Here is an 18,654-nt window from a genome sequence, read left to right as displayed (position 1 = left end):
TTTTTTAATTAATATTATTGTATTCATTGTAGGGAAATCAGATAATATAAATGCAAAGTTAAAAAAGCAAAAAAAATAAAAAAACACCTCCTGTCTTATTTATGTGTAATCCTTCCACTCATATATAACTTCTTTTCACTTTTTTTTCAGGCATTTATACTTATATATAAATGATTACATATTTCTTAAGCAAAAAATATGGTAATATTACTTTGATACCATTTTTTTACATTTATTATATTGGGCATATAACAAATGGCATATTTCATGGTATTATTTAAGCCTATAATTTAAGAAATATTTTTATTTAGAAATTGTCCCATGCCTTTTCTCTAGGGTGAAAGAAAATAAGTCCACAGAATAGCTGCCATTAGCTTCATTCACTGCTGTATGAAGGGAGGTGGGCAGTGCTAGAAGGTTAGTTGAATGTAGTTTTTTCAGTAATTGATGAGGAGGAGATATCCTTCAGTAACTGTTTCACTATTTATATATTGAGACATATCACCTAACAACATTCTATTAGGATTAGAGAAGGAAAAAGGGCATTCTGATATCCACATTGAAAATTAAGTTTTCAATTTTTCTAAAAATCTGTTTAGAAGGAGATTTCATTAAGCATTGGGAAATAGAGGAGCTTCTGAGATTTTTGAAAACCACGTTTACTGTTTGTATTTTTAGAGTAGAAGAAAATGAGGGTAGAAAAAGAGCATTCTTTTTACTCTGTAATAATTCATAAAATATATGTATGTATAGTGTTTAGTACACCTTTAAAATCTTATGTATATGAGCTTTGGTATATGAAGTTAAATTGTAATAAAAGTTGAAGTCACTTTCGTATGCAGCCCAGAGCATTTCATGAACTATAGCTTACCCTTCAGCATATATTGGGATTTGAATTTTTAAACAGTTATTGAGAAGACAGATGCAATGATAATTTAGAAAATATTGGAGCACTAATGTTTTATAAGCAGAAGGTAGCTGATACTCCATAGAGGTCTTAATAACTTTTGAAACTCACCATGCCCCATACCCTGATACCCAAAAAATACTTTGAAGTATTTTTGCCGTAGCTTTCCAGGGGCAACCAGAGTCTGTAAATGACATCAAATGTTAATATCCTTGTACCACTGTGAAATTTAAGACAAAGTTTAGTCTTGCGTTTAAGAAAATAATTATCACTTAATGAATTTTTATCATCCTCTTAAACTATTTTAGGAAAGCAGCTTTCCAGGAATTAAGAGAAAAAGGATATTAGAAAATAGGAAAAGTCATAGTACTTGTAATTGTAAAAGCAAAACATACTTAGTGCTGTTCATTAGGAAGAGAAATTGAATGGAACTCAAAAATAAAGTATATTAACCCAGACTTCCCTGGCAGTCCAGTGGTTAAGACTCTATGCTTCCATTGCAGGGGGAGCAGGTTCAATCCTGATTGGGATCCCACATGCCTCACAGCATGGCCAAGTTAAAAAAAAAGTGCATTTAGCTTTTAATATTTAATTTATATTGAATTATATATGAATCCCTAAATTAAGAAAACAGCCAAATGTAAGCTGTATTAAACGTAATCCTTTCAGTTTTAACAGCGTATGTTGTTAATTCACATAGTTCCTGAAGAATTCATGTACAACCCTTTGACCAGAGTCTATGGAGAACCTCACAGAAGACCTGAAGTTCAAAATGCTACAATTGAGTTTATGGCTCCATCAGAATACATGGTAAAGTTTCACTTTTTATATAGCATAAATATTTCATAATACTGGGTTTTAAATATACCATATAGTTCTTTAATAAAATTTTATATTTTTAATTTATAAAAGTTATCCTGTTCATTATAAACACAGTTAATTTGTATATAAGGGTAAGTTTGGAAAGTGAAAGAATATGCTAAGTTCTGTTTATGTTTCTTGGGTATCCATTCAGAAATCTGCATAAAATATTGGGATCATACTAGTATACTTTTAGGTCTCGTAGTTTTTTGCTTTATAAATAATAATGTGATGTGTATCCTCTTGTAAGTACTTATACATACACTTGTGTGAGTATCTGAAGTCTTGCATTTGAAAAGATAATAATTATGCCTAATGTTTGATTAGTACTATCCATTTTACAAAGCACATATATCTTTTTGATCATCACAAACAATTCTTAATTAAGCACTGTTCATCCTGTTTTACAGATGTGAAACAGATTTACTTAAGTGACTTGCAAAATCCAGAACTTTTGGTTTCTCTTTCTCTATGCAATAATTGCCTCTAAGAAAAGGGAATATGAAGATAAGACTTAATACCAACTTTTAATATTTTATTTTAGTGTATTTTTATGGGATAGTCTCTATCTGGTCAGTTGGGGCCATTTTAGTATAGAAATTATGAGGACTCAGTCTGTTTTAACCACATGGAAATTTCAGTATAGAAAACGTTTTTGTGACACTTAAATGGCTGTTAATAGCTTTCTTTATGTAGCTGTGCCTTTGTTGAATTACAGCCAAAAAATCAGAAGCATTTATTTTTTTGAATTGGCTTTCTTCCATTTCTTTACCTCTTAGCTTTTGTAAAAATGGCTTCCTTTAAATTTGGAAACTTGCCTAGGTCTGCAAGAGATGTTGCTTCTTCCAGACTTACTTCTTGGACAGCAGATTCTATGAATTTGGCAAGTGATATGTGCAAAAAAATATAAAAGCATACTAGACATCAAGTTCTGAGTGTGATTATTTGATGCTTTTTATTGAATTGAAGACAAATATTTGAGCTTGGAAGTTTAAAATATACTTGTACATTTTTCTGCAACTGGTTGAAATGTGTTGGTTAAATAACCATCTCAAGTTGACCTGATTTGTCATTTTCAGAACTGTAATTTCTCTAAATTGTGAAATATGATGAAAGCCTATGAAACATGAATATATAGGTTACCAAGTAATCATAATACCACTGTTTCACCACCCAGGTCAAGAAATTGAACATTGCCAAAACTCTCAAAAGGTTTTCTTTTTTTAAAATATTTATTTAATTAGGTTGGTGAAAAAGTAATTATGGTTCCAGACCCTGAATTTTAAATCATTTTAACTAGTCTCAACCAGCTCTTTATTAATAAAAATAGGAACTGCTACCACACATTTTTTTCAACAAGAAATAAGTTTGTTTATTCCTGTAGCATAAAAATCCACGCTTCAGGATTCAGCGAACTCTTGGAAAGCATGTTCTGCCTCCTGCTGGTTGTGGAAGCGTTTCCCCTGCAAAAAGTTGTCAAGATACTTGAAGGAGTGGTAGTTGGTTGGTGAGAGGTCAGGTGAATATGGCAGATGAGGCAAAAACTTTGTGGCCTAATTTGTTCAACTTTTGAGATGTTGATTGTGTGACAGGTGGTTGGGCATTGTTGTGAAGAATTGGGTCCTTTCTGTTGACCAATGCTGGCTGCAGGTGTTGCAATTTTCATTGTATCTCATCGATTTGCTGAGCATACTTCTCAGATCTAATGGTTTTTCTGCAATTCAGAAAGCTGTAGTGGATCAGACGGGCAGCAGACCACCAAATAGTGACCAGGACCCTTTATTTGGTGCAAGTTTGGCTTCGGGAAGTGCTTTGGAGCTTCTTCTAGCTCCAACCATTGAACTGATAGTTGCTGGTTGTTGTATACAATCCACTTTTCGTCTCGTCACAATCCGATTGAGAAATGGTTTGTTTGTGTTGCATGGAATAAGAGAAGATGACACTTCAAAATGACAACCTCTTTGATTCTCAGTCAGCTCATGAGGGCACCCACTTACTGAGCTTCTTCACCTTTCCTGTTTGCTTCAAATGCCAAATGACCGTAGAATGGTCGACATTGAGCTCTTGGGCAATTTCTCATGTAGTTGTAAGAGGATCAGCTTTGATGATTGCTCTTAGTTGGTTGTGGTCAACTTTCAGTGGTTGGCCACTGTGCTCCTTATCTTCAAGGCTCTCATCTCTTTTGCAAAACTTCTTGAACCTCTACTGCACTGTTCATTCATTAGCAGTTCCTTGGCCAAAGGCATTGTTGATGTTGTGAGTTGTCTCTGCTGCTTTATGACCCATTTTGAACTCCAATAAGAAAATTGCATGAATTCACTTTTTGTCTAGTAACAATTTTCATAGTCTAAAATACATACAAAATTGACAAGTAATAATTCATTAGCAAAAAATATAAAGCAAGAAATGTGCATTAAAATGATGTGTAACATAACCACATTTACTTAAAAATTTTTCCAATATCAAATGGCAAAGTTCAACAATGCAAAACTATAATTACTTTTGCACCAACCTAATATCTGCCTACACCAGCTCTTAGTTGCATCATGCAGGCTCTTTTAGTTCTGGCATGTGGGATCTAGTTCCCTGACTGGAAGTTGAACCCTGGACCCCTGCATTGAGAGCACAGAGTCATAGCCACTGGACCACCAGGGAGGTCCCCTAAAAGCTTTCTGATTATATGTATTCCCCTTCCTGTCCTAGAAAAAACACTCTTCTGACAGATGACAATCATATTCTCATTTTCCTTTTTCTAAGTATGCATCTGAAAAAAACTTCTTTCTATATTATTTTCTTCATCTATTATTATTATAGTCTCTACTTGATCTGTAAATAAGGTTTGTTTTATTGTTTTGCTATATGTAGACATGACAAATGGTAAGTTTAAATTAAATCCTGTTAACTGTATTTAATGAGATCCTTTTTCTCCTTCAGTTACGACCACCTCAACCTCCAGTGTACCTCTTTGTTTTTGATGTGTCTCACAATGCAATTGAAACTGGATACTTGAATTCAGTTTGCCAGAGTTTGTTAGACAATCTGGATTTGTAAGTATCTTAACTCAGGTTAATTTAGAAATAGTGTTTGTATTAATAAAATGAGTAAGTAGTTCCAAAATATATTTTAAAAGCTATGTAATTATGTTCTAAAAGTCCACTTAAATCTATAGTTAACTTTAGGTCTCCCTTTCTCTGAGAAATACTAGTTTATTTTTAACCTTTTATTATGGAAAAATTTCAAGGATGTGATAAATAGAAAGAATATAGTGAAGTTCCAGGCACTTAGCCTCAGGTTCAGTATTTTTAGCGTTCAGCTGTTCTTGCTTCATCTACCCCTGCCCTTCCTTTTTCCCCTAGATTTTCCCCTAATTTTAATGCAAATCTCAGTCAGTATATCATTTTACCTAAAAATACGTGGAATTATTTTTAAGCCTAACTAAAATATGAGAATCACATCCAACAAAATTAGCAGTAGTTCCGTAATATGATCTTTTTACCTAAAAATACGTGGAATTATTTTTAACCGTAACTAAAATATGAGAATCACATCAAACAAAATTAGCAGTAATTCCATAATATGATACAATATCCAGTTCAATTTTTGTTCCTGGTTGTCTCTAGAATGTTTTTTTATTGTGGGTTTGTTGGAAAAAGAATCTAAACAGTGTCTACACATTGCATTTGCTGTCCTCTCTCTTAAGCCTCTTAAAACAACTGTACATTAAATGGTTCTTACATGCTTAGTATAACCCATGAAAGCTAGCATGACCTTTCAGTGTAATGAAATACTCTTGTACTCTTGTATGGTAAGGAAGAATTTTCAGGAGCAAATCTCATCAGAAATGGACTAACTCCCTCAGCTTGGTTGCAGGCATTTTTGTCCTTACCGGCATTTGTGTTTTTAGTATTGTAGGTTGTGTATAAGAATTGTTTGTTGATGAGAGGGTTCAATAACTTACCAAGAATGAAAACTAGTTTGTTTTTCCCCTTGTAAAACTAAGGTGTACATATTTAAGTTCTTTAAAACATCTTTTTGCTGATCTTCTTAAGTGAATGTATTAAGCAGTATAAAAATAAATTTAAGCAGTTTTTAAAAAAAGATACAGTATGTAAAGCAGTATGTAGCTTTATGCAGTATGTAAATTACATTTTAGAGTTGGTATGTGGCAATTTTTGGAAGTCTTTTTTATAAGTTAAAATCATCTACAGACTTTTGTATATACTTTCTGTTGTTTTTTATATGTCATTTCCTAAGTGATTGATGTAGCTTTATATAGGTATAATGAGTTTTGGATTGTTGTATTATTGCTTGGTTTTGTTGATTATTTGGGTTATGTGTAGTGTTTTCTTTGGAGTAGTATATGTTTCCATGGTGATTAAACACTGCATGGATTAAAAACATTTTTGTTGGGACATTTTCCACAGGACAGAAGCAAATGTTTGTATGTAACTCTTTGCAGATATTTTAGGTATAATATAAAACTTTATAAAATATTCTTCTGAATTTGTTTTTAGGCTTCCTGGCAACACCAGGACAAAAATTGGCTTCATAACATTTGATAGTACAATCCACTTCTACAGTCTTCAAGAAGGTCTCTCTCAACCTCAGATGCTAATAGTTTCAGATATTGAAGGTATATATTATATACTTAAATTAATGAACTGAGGAAATTTTAGTTTTAGAAATATTTCATGATTGTTCAGCCAATTCAGATCACTTGGTATGATTCTACTATATTGAGGAAAACTTTGAGTATATAGTGACAAGATTTTTGGACTTGTGAAAGTTCTTTAGTCAAAGTTCTTATTTTATAGAAGAGGAAACAGAATTATGGAGGTAAAGTGAATTCTGAACAAGGCAACAAAAACAAGTTAATGCTAAATCTCATTCAGGAAGTATTTAAGGATAGACATAGGCCAATGGAACAGAATAGAAGCCCAGAAATAAGCCTTCACATATATGGTAACTTTATTTTTGATAAGGATACCAAGACCATTCAATGTGGAACAGACAGTTTTTTTAACAAATGGTTCAGAGAAAACTGAGCATGCAAAAGAATGAAGTTAGACCCTTATCTTCAACCATATTAAAAAAAAAAATTTAACTCAGTGGATCAAAGACCTAAACTTAGGAACTGAAACTATAAGAAAACAGTGGGAAATCTTCATGACATTAGGTTTGGCAGTGATTTCCTGGATATGACACTAAAAGCATAAGCAACAAAAGAAAAAAATAAATAAATTGGACTTGATCACTGTTAAAAACTTTTGTACATGAAAGAAAACTATCAAGACAGTAAAAAGAAGTACAGGAGTACGGAGAAAACGTATGTATATGCAAATTATACATATGATGAAGGATTAATAAAAGAGCTGCTAATGGCTCAGACAGTAAAGAATCTGCCTGCAATGCAGGAGACCCGGGTTCAGTCCCTTGGTTGGGAAGATCCCCAGAGAGGGGAATGACAACCCACTCTAGTATTCTTGCCTGGAGAATTCCATGGACAGAGGAGCCTGGTGGGCTACAATCCATGGGGTCGCAAAGAGTTGGACATGACTGAGTGACTAACAAACATACATACAACTCAGCAATAAATAAACCACAACTCAAAGATGGGCAAAGAGCTTGAATAGACAGTTCTCCAAAGAAGATGCACAAATGGTCAGTAAATATACAAAAAAATGCTCAACATCATTAGTCATTAGAGAAATGCAAATCAAAATCACAATGAGATACCACTTAACGTCCATTGGAATGGTTATTATTTTTAAAAATGGAAAATAACAAGGGCTGGTAAGGATGTGGAAACTTTGGAGCTGTTGTATATTGCTGGTGGGAATGTAAAATGGTTCAGTGCTATGGAAAACAATTTGTACACTTAAAAATGGTTAAGGTCAGGATTTTCCTGGTTGTCCGGTTGTTAAGAATCCATCTGCTGATGCAGGGGACACTGGTCCAGGAAGTTAACATTTGCCGTGGGGCAGCTAAGCCCATGTGCCGCAACTACTGAGCCCACGCTCTGGAGCCCATGCACCATTGCTGCTGAAGCTCGAGTACCCTAGAGCTTGTGCTCTACAACAGGAAAAGCCTCTGCAATGAGAAGCCCGAGCACCACAAGTAGAGAGTAACCCTGACTCACGGCAACCAGAGAAAGCCTGTGCAGCCAAAAATAAAATTAAATAAATAAATGAAAAATTTAAAAAGAAGGACAAAAATTTTTATATGGTTATGGTGATAAATTTTGCATATTATATGTATTTATCACAGTTTAAAAAATTAACTCCAAATGGGTCATAAATCTGAATAGGAGACTGAAACTATAAAACTGTTAGAAAAAAACATAGAAGTGTTTTGTGACCTTGAATTAGGCAGTGATTTCTTAGATATAACACCAAAAGCACAAGCGACAAAAGAGAAAATAGGTAAGTTGGGCTTCTTAAAAATTAAAACCTTGGGTAAACAATAAGGTTCTACTGTGTAGCACAAGGAACTGTATTTAATATTCTATGATAAACCATAATGGAAAAGAATATATATTTGTATAACTGAGTCACTTTGCTGTACAGCAGAAATTAGTACAACATTGTAAATCAACTATACTTCAATAAAATAAAAAAATGAAAATGTTTTTAAAAACTAAAGCTTTTTGGGTTTCAAAAGGATACTATCATGAAAGTGAAGACACCTACAGAATGAAAAAAAATATTTGCAAGTCATATATCTGATCAAAATATATATCTAGATCATGCAAGGAACTTCTACAACTTAATAAAAAAGACAACCTAATTAATTAAAAAGTGGGCAAAGGATTTGAATAGCCTTGTCTCTATGGTACACCATATTGAACATTCTGTCTATGCAGTTGGCTGATAAGCCCTTGAAAAGATGCTCATATCATGAGTTACGAGGGAAATGCAAATGAAAACCACAAAGAAATGCCGTATCACAGCAGTTAAAAAGAAATCTCAAAACCAGAATTTTCTGATACTCTGAGCATGTCTGAATAACTGGTTAAGTTCCATGAGTATTGGTTTGGGGATTACAAATAAATATTAATAAATAGGTAAGTTCACAACTATAAAATCTATGAATTATGAGACTTGGCTGTACATCTTTAAAATGCAATAGATGAATAGAGCCCCCCTTCTGTCCTGGTTGTTCCAAATCTCATAACAAAGCAGCCAAGTCAGTCTTTCCCCTTTCCCTTATCTATTCATATTTCTCCAAATACTTATTTGGCATAAAATAAAATTCACATAATAATTCTGATAATGGGCCAAGTTGTGAATTTACTGATATGGTTCAGCCTCTCAATTTTATTAAAGAGCTGATGAATGTCCCTTGCTGGGTGTCACATAGCAAAAAATTTTTTAAAGGACAATAACAAGTTTTTGCAAGGATATGGAGAAATTGGAGCCCTCATTCACTTGTAGGAATGGAAGATGGTGCCGCCATTAGGGAAAACATTTTGTCAGTTCCTCTAGAAGTTAAACATAGAGTTAACTATTATAACCCAGCAATTTTACTTAATAGGAAAGCAACTATACTTCAATTTTTTTAATTGTTAAAATGAATTATTAAAAATAAAATAGTACAGAACATGTCTACCCAAAAATGTGTACATGAATGTTTTTTAACAACTCAGCCAAGAAGTGGAAACAACCCAACATAAACAAAATGTAGGATATCCATATAATGAAATGTTGTTACTCAGCAGTAAAAAAACAACATGGGTGAACCTTGAAAATGTTAGGCTAAGAGGAAGAAGTCAGTCACAAAGGACCTCATAGTGTGACTCCAATATTATAAAATGTCCAGAATAGGCCTGTTCAGAGACCAGAAGACTACAGGCTGCCCAGACCTGTGGGAGTTGGTAGGGAAGTGAGGAGTGACTGTAATCAGCGCAGGGTTCTCTTTTGCAATGATGAAGAGGATCTAGAATTAGATAGTGGTGACAGTTGTACAACTCCGTGCATATAGTAGAAAGATCACTGAAGTGTATCTTCTGCATGAGTAAATTTCATGGTGTGTGAATTATATTTCAAAACAATATTGTGAAGTTTAAAAATAAAATAAAATTAAAAAAATTAAAAAAAATCTTAATTTTAAAGAAAGAACAGTAGACAGTAGATTTTTTTATATGATAGTTAAATATTTAATGTTTCAAATTATCTGTTGGTATTATTTTTATAAGAATTATGGTGAGCCTTATTTTTGTAATTTTGTAATGAAAAACAATACAAAAATGTAAAAAGTGAGACCCTCTCAAAATACTCCACCACCACCCACATTTTCCTTCCAGTTTGCTTCCTTTCAGAAAAGGGTATTTAATACATAAGCAAGAATAAATTAAAATACTGGAAAACTCCTCTGATGTGGCCATTTAGCATACCTTGCAATTTACTTGATTTTATAGCCCTGAGTAGGATAGTAGCCTTCTTTGTGAGAAAGTATCCACTTTATGAATGACAGAGTTGTTAGTGGGCTGTATTACTTCTATTTCAAGACAGAATTTTTGTGTGTCTTCTTAGTCAAGATTTTTTTTTTTTTTTTTTAATGCCAAGAGTGTTTCTTTGACTGCTTTTGGGGCTAAGCAGGAATTCTAAGACAGGTTTCGAAATTGTCTTTAATCTAAGAAGCAAAGTGCTTGTACAAACCTTACAGAGCGCTTGTGGTAACTCTTTGAACATAGGTAGACATTTCTGTGAAAGTAGAGAATATGGCTTTTCTCTAAGTGTAGGGCTGGTTAATTATATCAGTGTTATATATTTAGAACATCTGTGACAGTTGTTTTGTTTAAAAGAAATATCTGTTTATTTTTTCAGATGTTTTTATACCTATGCCGGAGAACTTATTAGTAAATTTAAATGAAAGTAAAGAGGTAAGGGACACTTTCCTATCTGACACGTTTAATTGAAATGTTGAAGGAATGTATTTTTTAAATGAACTTTATGTAGAATTTTGCTTCTTTCTGTGACATTTCTAGGATGTGTAGCATTTTATATTTGCAATTAGTTAAAATTCATCGGATGAACAGCTTTTGAGTTTGCCCTTAAACTGATTGCTTTTAAGTTTAATATATCAGTTTGTGATAGGGTGGAAGATAAGTCTGTTCCATAAAGGAGGATAAGATGCAGGAAGCCTGCCTTGCCAGCCATTTGGGAAATTGGGAGGGTTGCTGAGATAAGCTTCTGGTCACTACGTAGAAGCACTTTAGGCTGCTTTCAGTGCCCTTTGCTTTTCTGATTCACAGAGTGTCATTGAGGTCAGTTCAGAAGAAACTCTTATTACCTGCCTGGAAATTGCCATGACATAATACAGTGAGAGGTGAACAGAATGTGTCTGAAGGGGGGATGTTGTCTACCCTGTACATGCATATATGCCATAGGGGTAACATTTTAACTAGCAAGTCTATGGTCTCAGCTGTTGGCAATGGTGACTTTGCCATAGTGCAAAGTATTTTTTTCCCATTAACTCTCTTTATTTGTACAACCTAACCTGAAGAGGTAGTTGTTTTTTGTTTTGTTTTTCTTTTGTAGTAATATCATTAGTTGGCAAATTTACTGGCTATCTTAGATTTTGCAATAGGGAAGAGTTAAATACACTTGGAACCGAAAAGAATAAAGTGTATAGAGGTGATTGAGAAGGCCATATTTCATGGCATTTAAATATGTCAAATCTCTAAACTGTGATGGTTCTTTTGGATATATTTTGGACTTATAGTCTTGCTGGACTACTGCATGTGCAAGAACTGTAAGGCCCCAATTTTGATTTGTCTTGCTTGCCAATTTATAATGTTGACTTAAAATGGCTTTCTTGTCATTTGACCAACTTCATTGTTTATTGTACTGTCTGTAGATTCTCTGACCATCATCATGACTCAATGTCCTGTCTATTGTATCGCTTACTGGCTTATTGTGGAAAAAAATCTTTTTTATTGTAACACTCTTGAGTTTTCTTGCTTTATTTCATAAGCTTGTCCAAGATTTACTGAAAACTTTGCCGCAAATGTTCACCAAGACCTTGGAGACTCAGAGTGCCTTGGGTCCAGCTCTTCAGGCTGCCTTTAAGTTGATGTCCCCAACTGGTGGTCGAATGTCTGTTTTTCAAACACAACTCCCAACTCTTGGAGTGGGAGCCCTGAAACCTCGAGAGGAACCCAACCAAAGGTCATCTGCTAAGGTTAGAAAGTCATCAAGTGTATGATAAGATTTATGCTGGTGTTTTGTCCCTTTGACTGTAGAGATTATTTTATTTTTCAGTTATGAAAAACAGGGAATATAAGAAATGAATAATCATTTCTCTTTTATGTAGTCATTTCTCTTTCATTATTTTCTATCTGATTCACTCTTACCTTATGTTAGATCTTTAGCAGACCACTAGCAAATTGGCATGTAGCTCCCCAGGTGGCTCAGTGGTAAAAGAATCCGCCTGCCAGTGCAGTAGATGTGGATTCAGTGTGGGTCCGGGAGATCCCCTAGAGAAGGAATAGCAGCCCACTACAGTATTCTTGTCTGGGAAATCCTATGGATAGAGGAGCCTATGGTCCATGGGGTCACAAAGAGTTGGACACGATTTAGCAACTAATTAGCAGCAGCAGTGCCACCTGCCTTTGATGAGAAAGTCAGGGAAACTAAGAGAATATGCTTGCTGGGGACAAGGTCGCAGAGGGCAATGGCACCCCACTCCAGTACTCTTGCCTGGAAAATCCCATGGACGGAGGAGCCTGGTAGGCTGCAGTCCATGGGGTGGCTAAGAGTCGGACACGACTGAGCGACTTCACTTTCACTTTTCACTTCATGCATTGGAGAAGGAAATGGCAACCCGCTCCAGTGTTCTTGCCTGGAGAATCCCAGGGACGGGGCAGCCTAGTGGGCTGCCGTCTATGGGGTCGCACAGAGTCGGACACGACTGAAGTGACTTAGCAGCAGCAGGGACAAGGTAGAACCTGTATGATGAGTAAAATTAGTCATGGTTTGTTGTATTGACTATCCTGAATTGTTTTTGAGCACCTTGTGTATATAAACTTATTTTAAGATACATATTTCTCAAAAGATGAGAATGTGGCCATTTACTGTAATGATTAAAGGTGTCAGCTTTGGAATAAGTCTGCCTAAGTTTCATTGCTTTTTAAATGTGTGAGCTTGAATAGTTACTTAATTACTTTGCCCCTCTGTTTCCTTATATTTATAAAGTGAAAGTATCAATCGTACTTATCTCTTATGATAAATGAAAAGTATTACATGTGAATTTAGAAGTTCCAGCATTAAGCATTTAAAAGAGTATCAAAATAAGTATAATAGGTATATTCCTTTTTAAAAGTAAAGCAAAATAGAAAATTCTTAAGCAGGACATGTTTCTTACTGAAAAAAAGAGAAAATATTACAAAACATAAAGGATTTTGTAGAATGTTCAAAGATAATTGTTAACCCTCAGTATATAAGGGGGGTGTGTGTGTGCGCTCAGTCACTCAATCGTGTCCAACTCTTTGCAACTCCATGGACAGTAGCCCGCCAGGCTCTTTTGTCCATGGAATTTTCCCAGCAAGAGTACTGGAGTGGGTTGCTATTTCCTCCTCCAGGGGCTCTTCCTGATGCAGGGGTCGAACCTCCATCTCTGGTGTCACCTCAGTGGTATGTATGAAACAATATATAAATTTTATGACAATTTAATGATTTAAAATTTTTTCTCTTTGTAATTTATTAATAGGAAATTCACTTGACACCATCAACTGACTTCTATAAGAAATTAGCCTTGGACTGTTCTGGTCAGCAGGTAGCTGTTGACTTATTCCTTCTCAGTGGACAGTATTCTGATTTGGCTTCTCTGGGTAAGTTCTTCCTAGTGATTATTTTTCCAGGTGAAAGTCAAAATGGTATTTTTATGATGATATAGATGACAAAGTGAAGGAATTCTTATTCCCTTGGGAAGGCAGTTTAGTTTATAATTAACCTTGTAGTCTTCTTCTCTGAACATTTATAATAGAGAAATGTCTTTATTACTATTTAAAGGAATGAATTCTTTCTTGACAATGTCTTGGAAGGTAAAGAAAGGTCAGTTCAAGTGCTTGTAGTTACTTTGTGTTAGTAATAGTAGGTAATGGTAGAATTTAAAAGGATTTTGTGTTTTCTTTCAGGTTGTATTTCTCGGTATTCAGCAGGTAGTGTCTATTATTATCCCTCTTACCACCATCAACACAACCCAGTCCAAGTACAGAAATTGCAGAAGGAACTACAGAGATACCTCACTCGGAAGATTGGCTTTGAGGCAGTCATGAGGATTCGGTGTACCAAAGGTGGGGCACTTTTTTTTAACATTTATGAAGGCATAAATGGAGTTTTGTTTTAAATTATCTTTATTTATTTTTGGCTGTTCTGGGTCTTTATTGCTGCACTTGGGCTTTCTTTGATTGTGGCAGGCAGGGGGTTGTCTTTGTTGCAGTGCATGTGCTTCTCATTGCGGTGGCTTCTCTTGTTGCAGAGCACAGGCTCTAGGTGCCGAGGGCTTCAGTAGTTGTGGCTTGCATGTTCTGAGTGCTGGCTCAGTAGTTATGGCTCATGGGCTTAGCTGCTCCATGGCATGTAGGGTCTTCCCAGCCCAGGAGTTGAACTGGTATCCCCTGCATTTGCAAGCAGATTGTTAATCACGGGACTACCAGGGAAGTCCATCCTTTTTCATTTTCTTAATGGTACCCTTTGAGGCACAATTATTTTTAGTTTTGGTGATGTCCCATTAATCATCTTTTTTCATTTTTCATTTGTACTTCTGGTATCATAGATAGCTCAGTTGGTAAAGAATCCACTTGCCATGCAGGAGACCCTGGTTCGATTGCTAGCCTGGGAAGATCTGCTGGAGAAGGGATAGGCTACCCTTACTCCAGTATTCTTGGCGTTCCCTGGTGGCTCAGCTGATAAAGAATCCATCTGCAATCGGGAGATTGGGTTCGATCCCTGGGTTGGGAAGATCCTCTGGAGAAGGGAATGGCTACCCACTCCAGTATTCTGGCCTGGAGAATTCCATGGACTATATAGTCAATGGGGTCACAAAGAGTTAGTCACGACTGAGTGGCTTTCACTTTCACGTCGTAACAGTAAACCACTGACTGCTTAATCCAGAGTCATGAACATTTTATACATATGTTGTCTTCTAAGATTTTTATAGTTATAATTCTTATGTTTAAGTCCTTGATTTATTTTTAGTTAATTTTTGTTTTTGATGAGGTAGGTTTTTGACTTCATACTTTTGCATGTGGATGTAGTTCTCCCAGCACCATTTATTAAAAAATACTGTTCTCTCCCTATTGAATTGTCTTGTCATCTGTGTCCCTTTGTTGAAAATTAGTTGATCATAAATGTGAGGGTTTATTTCTGGATTCTGAATTTTATTCTTTTAATCTATATGTCTGTCTTATGCCAGTACCAAACTTTCTTGACTATTGTGACTTTGTAGTAAGTTTGAAATTCGGAAGTATGAGTCCTCTCACATTCATCTTGTCAGTTTCTGCAAAGAAGCCAGCTGGTATTTGATAGAGCTTTCATTTAATAGGTAGATAAATTGGAGGGAAGAAGAACTAAAGAGCCTCTTGATGAAAGTGAAAGAGGAGAGGGAAAAAGTTGGCTTAAAGCTCAACATTCAGAAAACTAAGATCATGGTATCCGGTCCCATCACTTCATGGTAAATAGATGGGAAAACAGTGGAAAACAGTGGCTGACTTTATTTTTCTGGGCTCCAAAATCACTGGAAATGGTGATTGCAGCCATGAACTTGAAAGACGCTTACTCCTTGGAAGGAAAGTTATGAGCAACCTAGACAGCATATTCAAAAGCAGAGACATTATTTTGTCAACAAAGGTCCGTCTAGTCAGGGCTATGATTTTTCCAGTAGTCATGTATGGATGTGAGAATTGGACTATAAAGAAAGCTGAGCACCAAAGAATTGATGCTTTTGAACTGTGGTATTGGAGAAGACTCTTGCAAGTCCCTTGGACTGCAAGGAGATCCACCCAGTCCATCCTAAAGGAAATCAGTCCTGGGTGTTCATTGGAAGGACTGATGTTGAAGCTGAAACTCCAGTACTTTGGCCACCTGATGCAAAGAGCTGACTCACTGGAAAAGACCCTGATGCTGGGAAAGATTGAGGGCAGGAGGAGAACGGAACGACAGAGGATGGGATGGTTGGATGGCATCACTGACTCAATGGACGAGGGTTTGGGTGCACTCCGGGAGCTGGTGATGGACAGGGAGGCCTGACGTGCTGCCATTCGTGGGGTCACAAAGAGTCGGACACAGCTGAGCGACTGAACTGAACTGAAATTGGAGGGAATATTGGAATCTAAACAATAAGTCTTCCCATCCAAAAACATGATATGTCCCTTCTTTAATTTTTTCAACAATATGTTGTAGTTTTTAGAATGTAGGTTTTGTTTCTTTTGTTAAATTTATTCCTAAATATTTTTTCTGTCATATTTCAAATAGAATTATTTAAAAAATTTTTCTCCTGTAAGGATAATTAATCCTTTGCATATTGATCTTATGTCCAGCACCCTTGTTGAACTTGCTTCTTAATTCTAACTGTTTAGCATTTATGTTTTAAAGGGCCTACTTGTATCCTATCCAAGATTGAAGGACCTCTGATATTATTTCTGCAGATACTGGCTCTAAATTAAGGGAAATGTACATCCCAGAAGTGCTTCTATGACTTTTTCTGCTTGGCAGGACAGAAGCTTTGTATATGTACCTAACCTTGCATAAAAAGCTTGGGCATACAAACCAACCTATGCTTTCTTTTTACAGTGCTTAATTTACTGTATCTTTGTGGTTAATTTGCTTAGATTTCTCTTTTTTAATGATATATTTTGTTTCACATGAAATAAAATGCTCTTGGTAAAGCTACCAAAAAATGGTACAGTACAAAAAGATATAAAGTGAGAAATTAAGCCAGTATAGCCTGCCTTAGAGTTTCTCATATGCTCTTGCAAAGTTTTCCCATGCATATATAAACCTGGGTATAAATTGTCACCTTCAAGTAAAAGCAGTGAGGTTCACATCTGGCTTCTTTTTTTGTATGTGCTTTCTGTTTTTATATATACAGATCTACATGCTTCCTTTTTTTCTAATTACTGTTGCAAAGTTGGTTTTTACTTCGCAAGCAAAATATATACCTGTTTTTATAAAAAATGAAAACATTATTGATGAAGCTAGTCCTTTTGTATCAACTGTGTGTGTGTTATTTCACTTTCTCTCCAGCTTTATGTCATTATAACCACATTGCTGTGTTACTTTTTCTATACACTTACATACATATGTGCTACTTCATGGAAAATATATAGTATAATGCAGTAGCATAAATAAGATTGTACATGTTTTCAGCAAGTCTTGAAGATCTGTTGATATTAATTATGTAGATCTATCTCATGCTTTTTTAAAAATCTCATGTATTTTAACTTCTAACTAGTATTTCAGTTCAGTTCAGTTCAGTTCAGTCGCTCAGTCATATACGACTCTTTGCGACCCCATGAATCGCAGTACGCCAGGTCTTCCTGTCCATCACCAACTCCCGGAGTTCACCCAAACTCATGTGCATCTAGTCAATGATGCCATCCAGCCATCTCATCCTCTGTTGTCCCCTTCTCCTCCTGCCCCAAATCCCTCCCAGCATCAGGGTCTTTTCCAATGAGTCAACTCTTCGCATGAGGTGGCCAAAGTATTGGAGTTTCAGCCTCAGCATCAGTCCTTCCAATGAATACTCAGGACTGGTCTCCTTTAGGATGGACTGGTTGGATCTCCTTGGAGTCCAAGGGACTCTCAAGAGTCTTCTCCAGCACCACAGTTCAAAAGCATCAATTCTTCGGCGTTCAGCTTTCTTCATAGTCCAGCTCTCACATCCGTACATGACCACTGGAAAAACCATAGCTTTGAGTAGGCGGACCTTTGTTGACAAAGTAATATCTCTGCTTTTTAATATGCTGTCTAAGTTGGTCATAACTTTCCTTCCAAGAAGTAAGGATCTTTTAATTTCATGGCTGCAATCACCATCTGCAGTGATTTTGGAGCCCCAAAAAATAAAGTCTGACACTGTTTCCCCATCTATTTCCCATGAAGTGATGGGACCAGATGCCATGATCTTCATTTTCTGAATGTTGAGCTTTAAGCCAACTTTTTCTGTCTCCTCTTTCACTTTCATCAAGAGGCTCTTTAGTTCCTCTTCACTTTCTGCCATAAGGGTGGTGTCATCTGCATATCAGAGATTATTGATATTTCTCCCGACAACCTTGATTCCAGCTTGTACTTCTTGCAGCCCAGCATTTCTCATTATGTACTCTGCATATAAGTAAAGAAGGGTGACAATATACAGCCTTGACGTACTCCTTTTCCTATTTGGAACCAGTCTGTTGTTCTATGTCCAGTTCTAACTGTTGTAAATATCACTATTTTCCTACTGATTGGCATTAAAAATTATTGTGATTTTTCTTTTTGTTATGACACAAACAGTAATGCTTAATTTTTTGCACATATAAATTTGGAACTTGAATGATTATATCTGTAGAATAAATTCTTTGTAATGGAATACTATGGTTAAAGTAAATACCCATTTAGCATTTTGGAAGATATTGTCAACTTATTATTGAAATAAGTTATTTTGAAAATTTGAATTCATTTAGGAAGTTATCTTTTATCACATCCTCATTCTTACTAACTACTGTGTATTATTTAATATGATTGTTTCCAGTGTCAGTGTGTGGGTTTTCCCCATACTACCAAGCAATTAACTCAGTTCTGACATTGCTTACCTAGAGATATCATCAGATCCCACAGATTAAGGGTTCAGTCTCACAAGACTGCCTCCCGACACACCATGCCACCACATTTCAGAAGCTAGTTGTGAGT

General features: G+C 35.6%; 1 protein-coding gene across 3 annotated transcripts in view; it reads left to right on the top strand.

The window, feature by feature from the left end:
• SEC24A (SEC24 homolog A, COPII coat complex component) overlaps nt 1-18,654 on the top strand; it is a 74,157-nt gene that overhangs the window by 37,966 nt on the left and 17,537 nt on the right. For 2 of the 3 annotated variants that reach the window (XM_044947647.1, XM_006042790.3), the window contains 7 exons: nt 1,608-1,717; nt 4,703-4,815; nt 6,283-6,401; nt 10,594-10,649; nt 11,744-11,950; nt 13,478-13,598; nt 13,905-14,063. In XM_044947647.1, coding sequence (XP_044803582.1) covers nt 1,608-1,717; nt 4,703-4,815; nt 6,283-6,401; nt 10,594-10,649; nt 11,744-11,950; nt 13,478-13,598; nt 13,905-14,063 — 885 coding nt within the window. Of the gene's footprint in view, nt 1-1,607; nt 1,718-4,702; nt 4,816-6,282; nt 6,402-10,593; nt 10,650-11,021; nt 11,713-11,743; nt 11,951-13,477; nt 13,599-13,904; nt 14,064-18,654 lie in introns of those variants that run through there. The other variant, XM_006042792.4, reaches the window with a different exon arrangement.

This window comes from Bubalus bubalis, chromosome 9 (assembly GCF_019923935.1).
Source record: "Bubalus bubalis isolate 160015118507 breed Murrah chromosome 9, NDDB_SH_1, whole genome shotgun sequence".
NCBI lineage: Eukaryota > Metazoa > Chordata > Mammalia > Artiodactyla > Bovidae > Bubalus > Bubalus bubalis.
The sequence above is the reverse complement of the archived record's forward strand: the minus strand, read 5'-3'. Positions and strand labels throughout refer to the sequence as shown.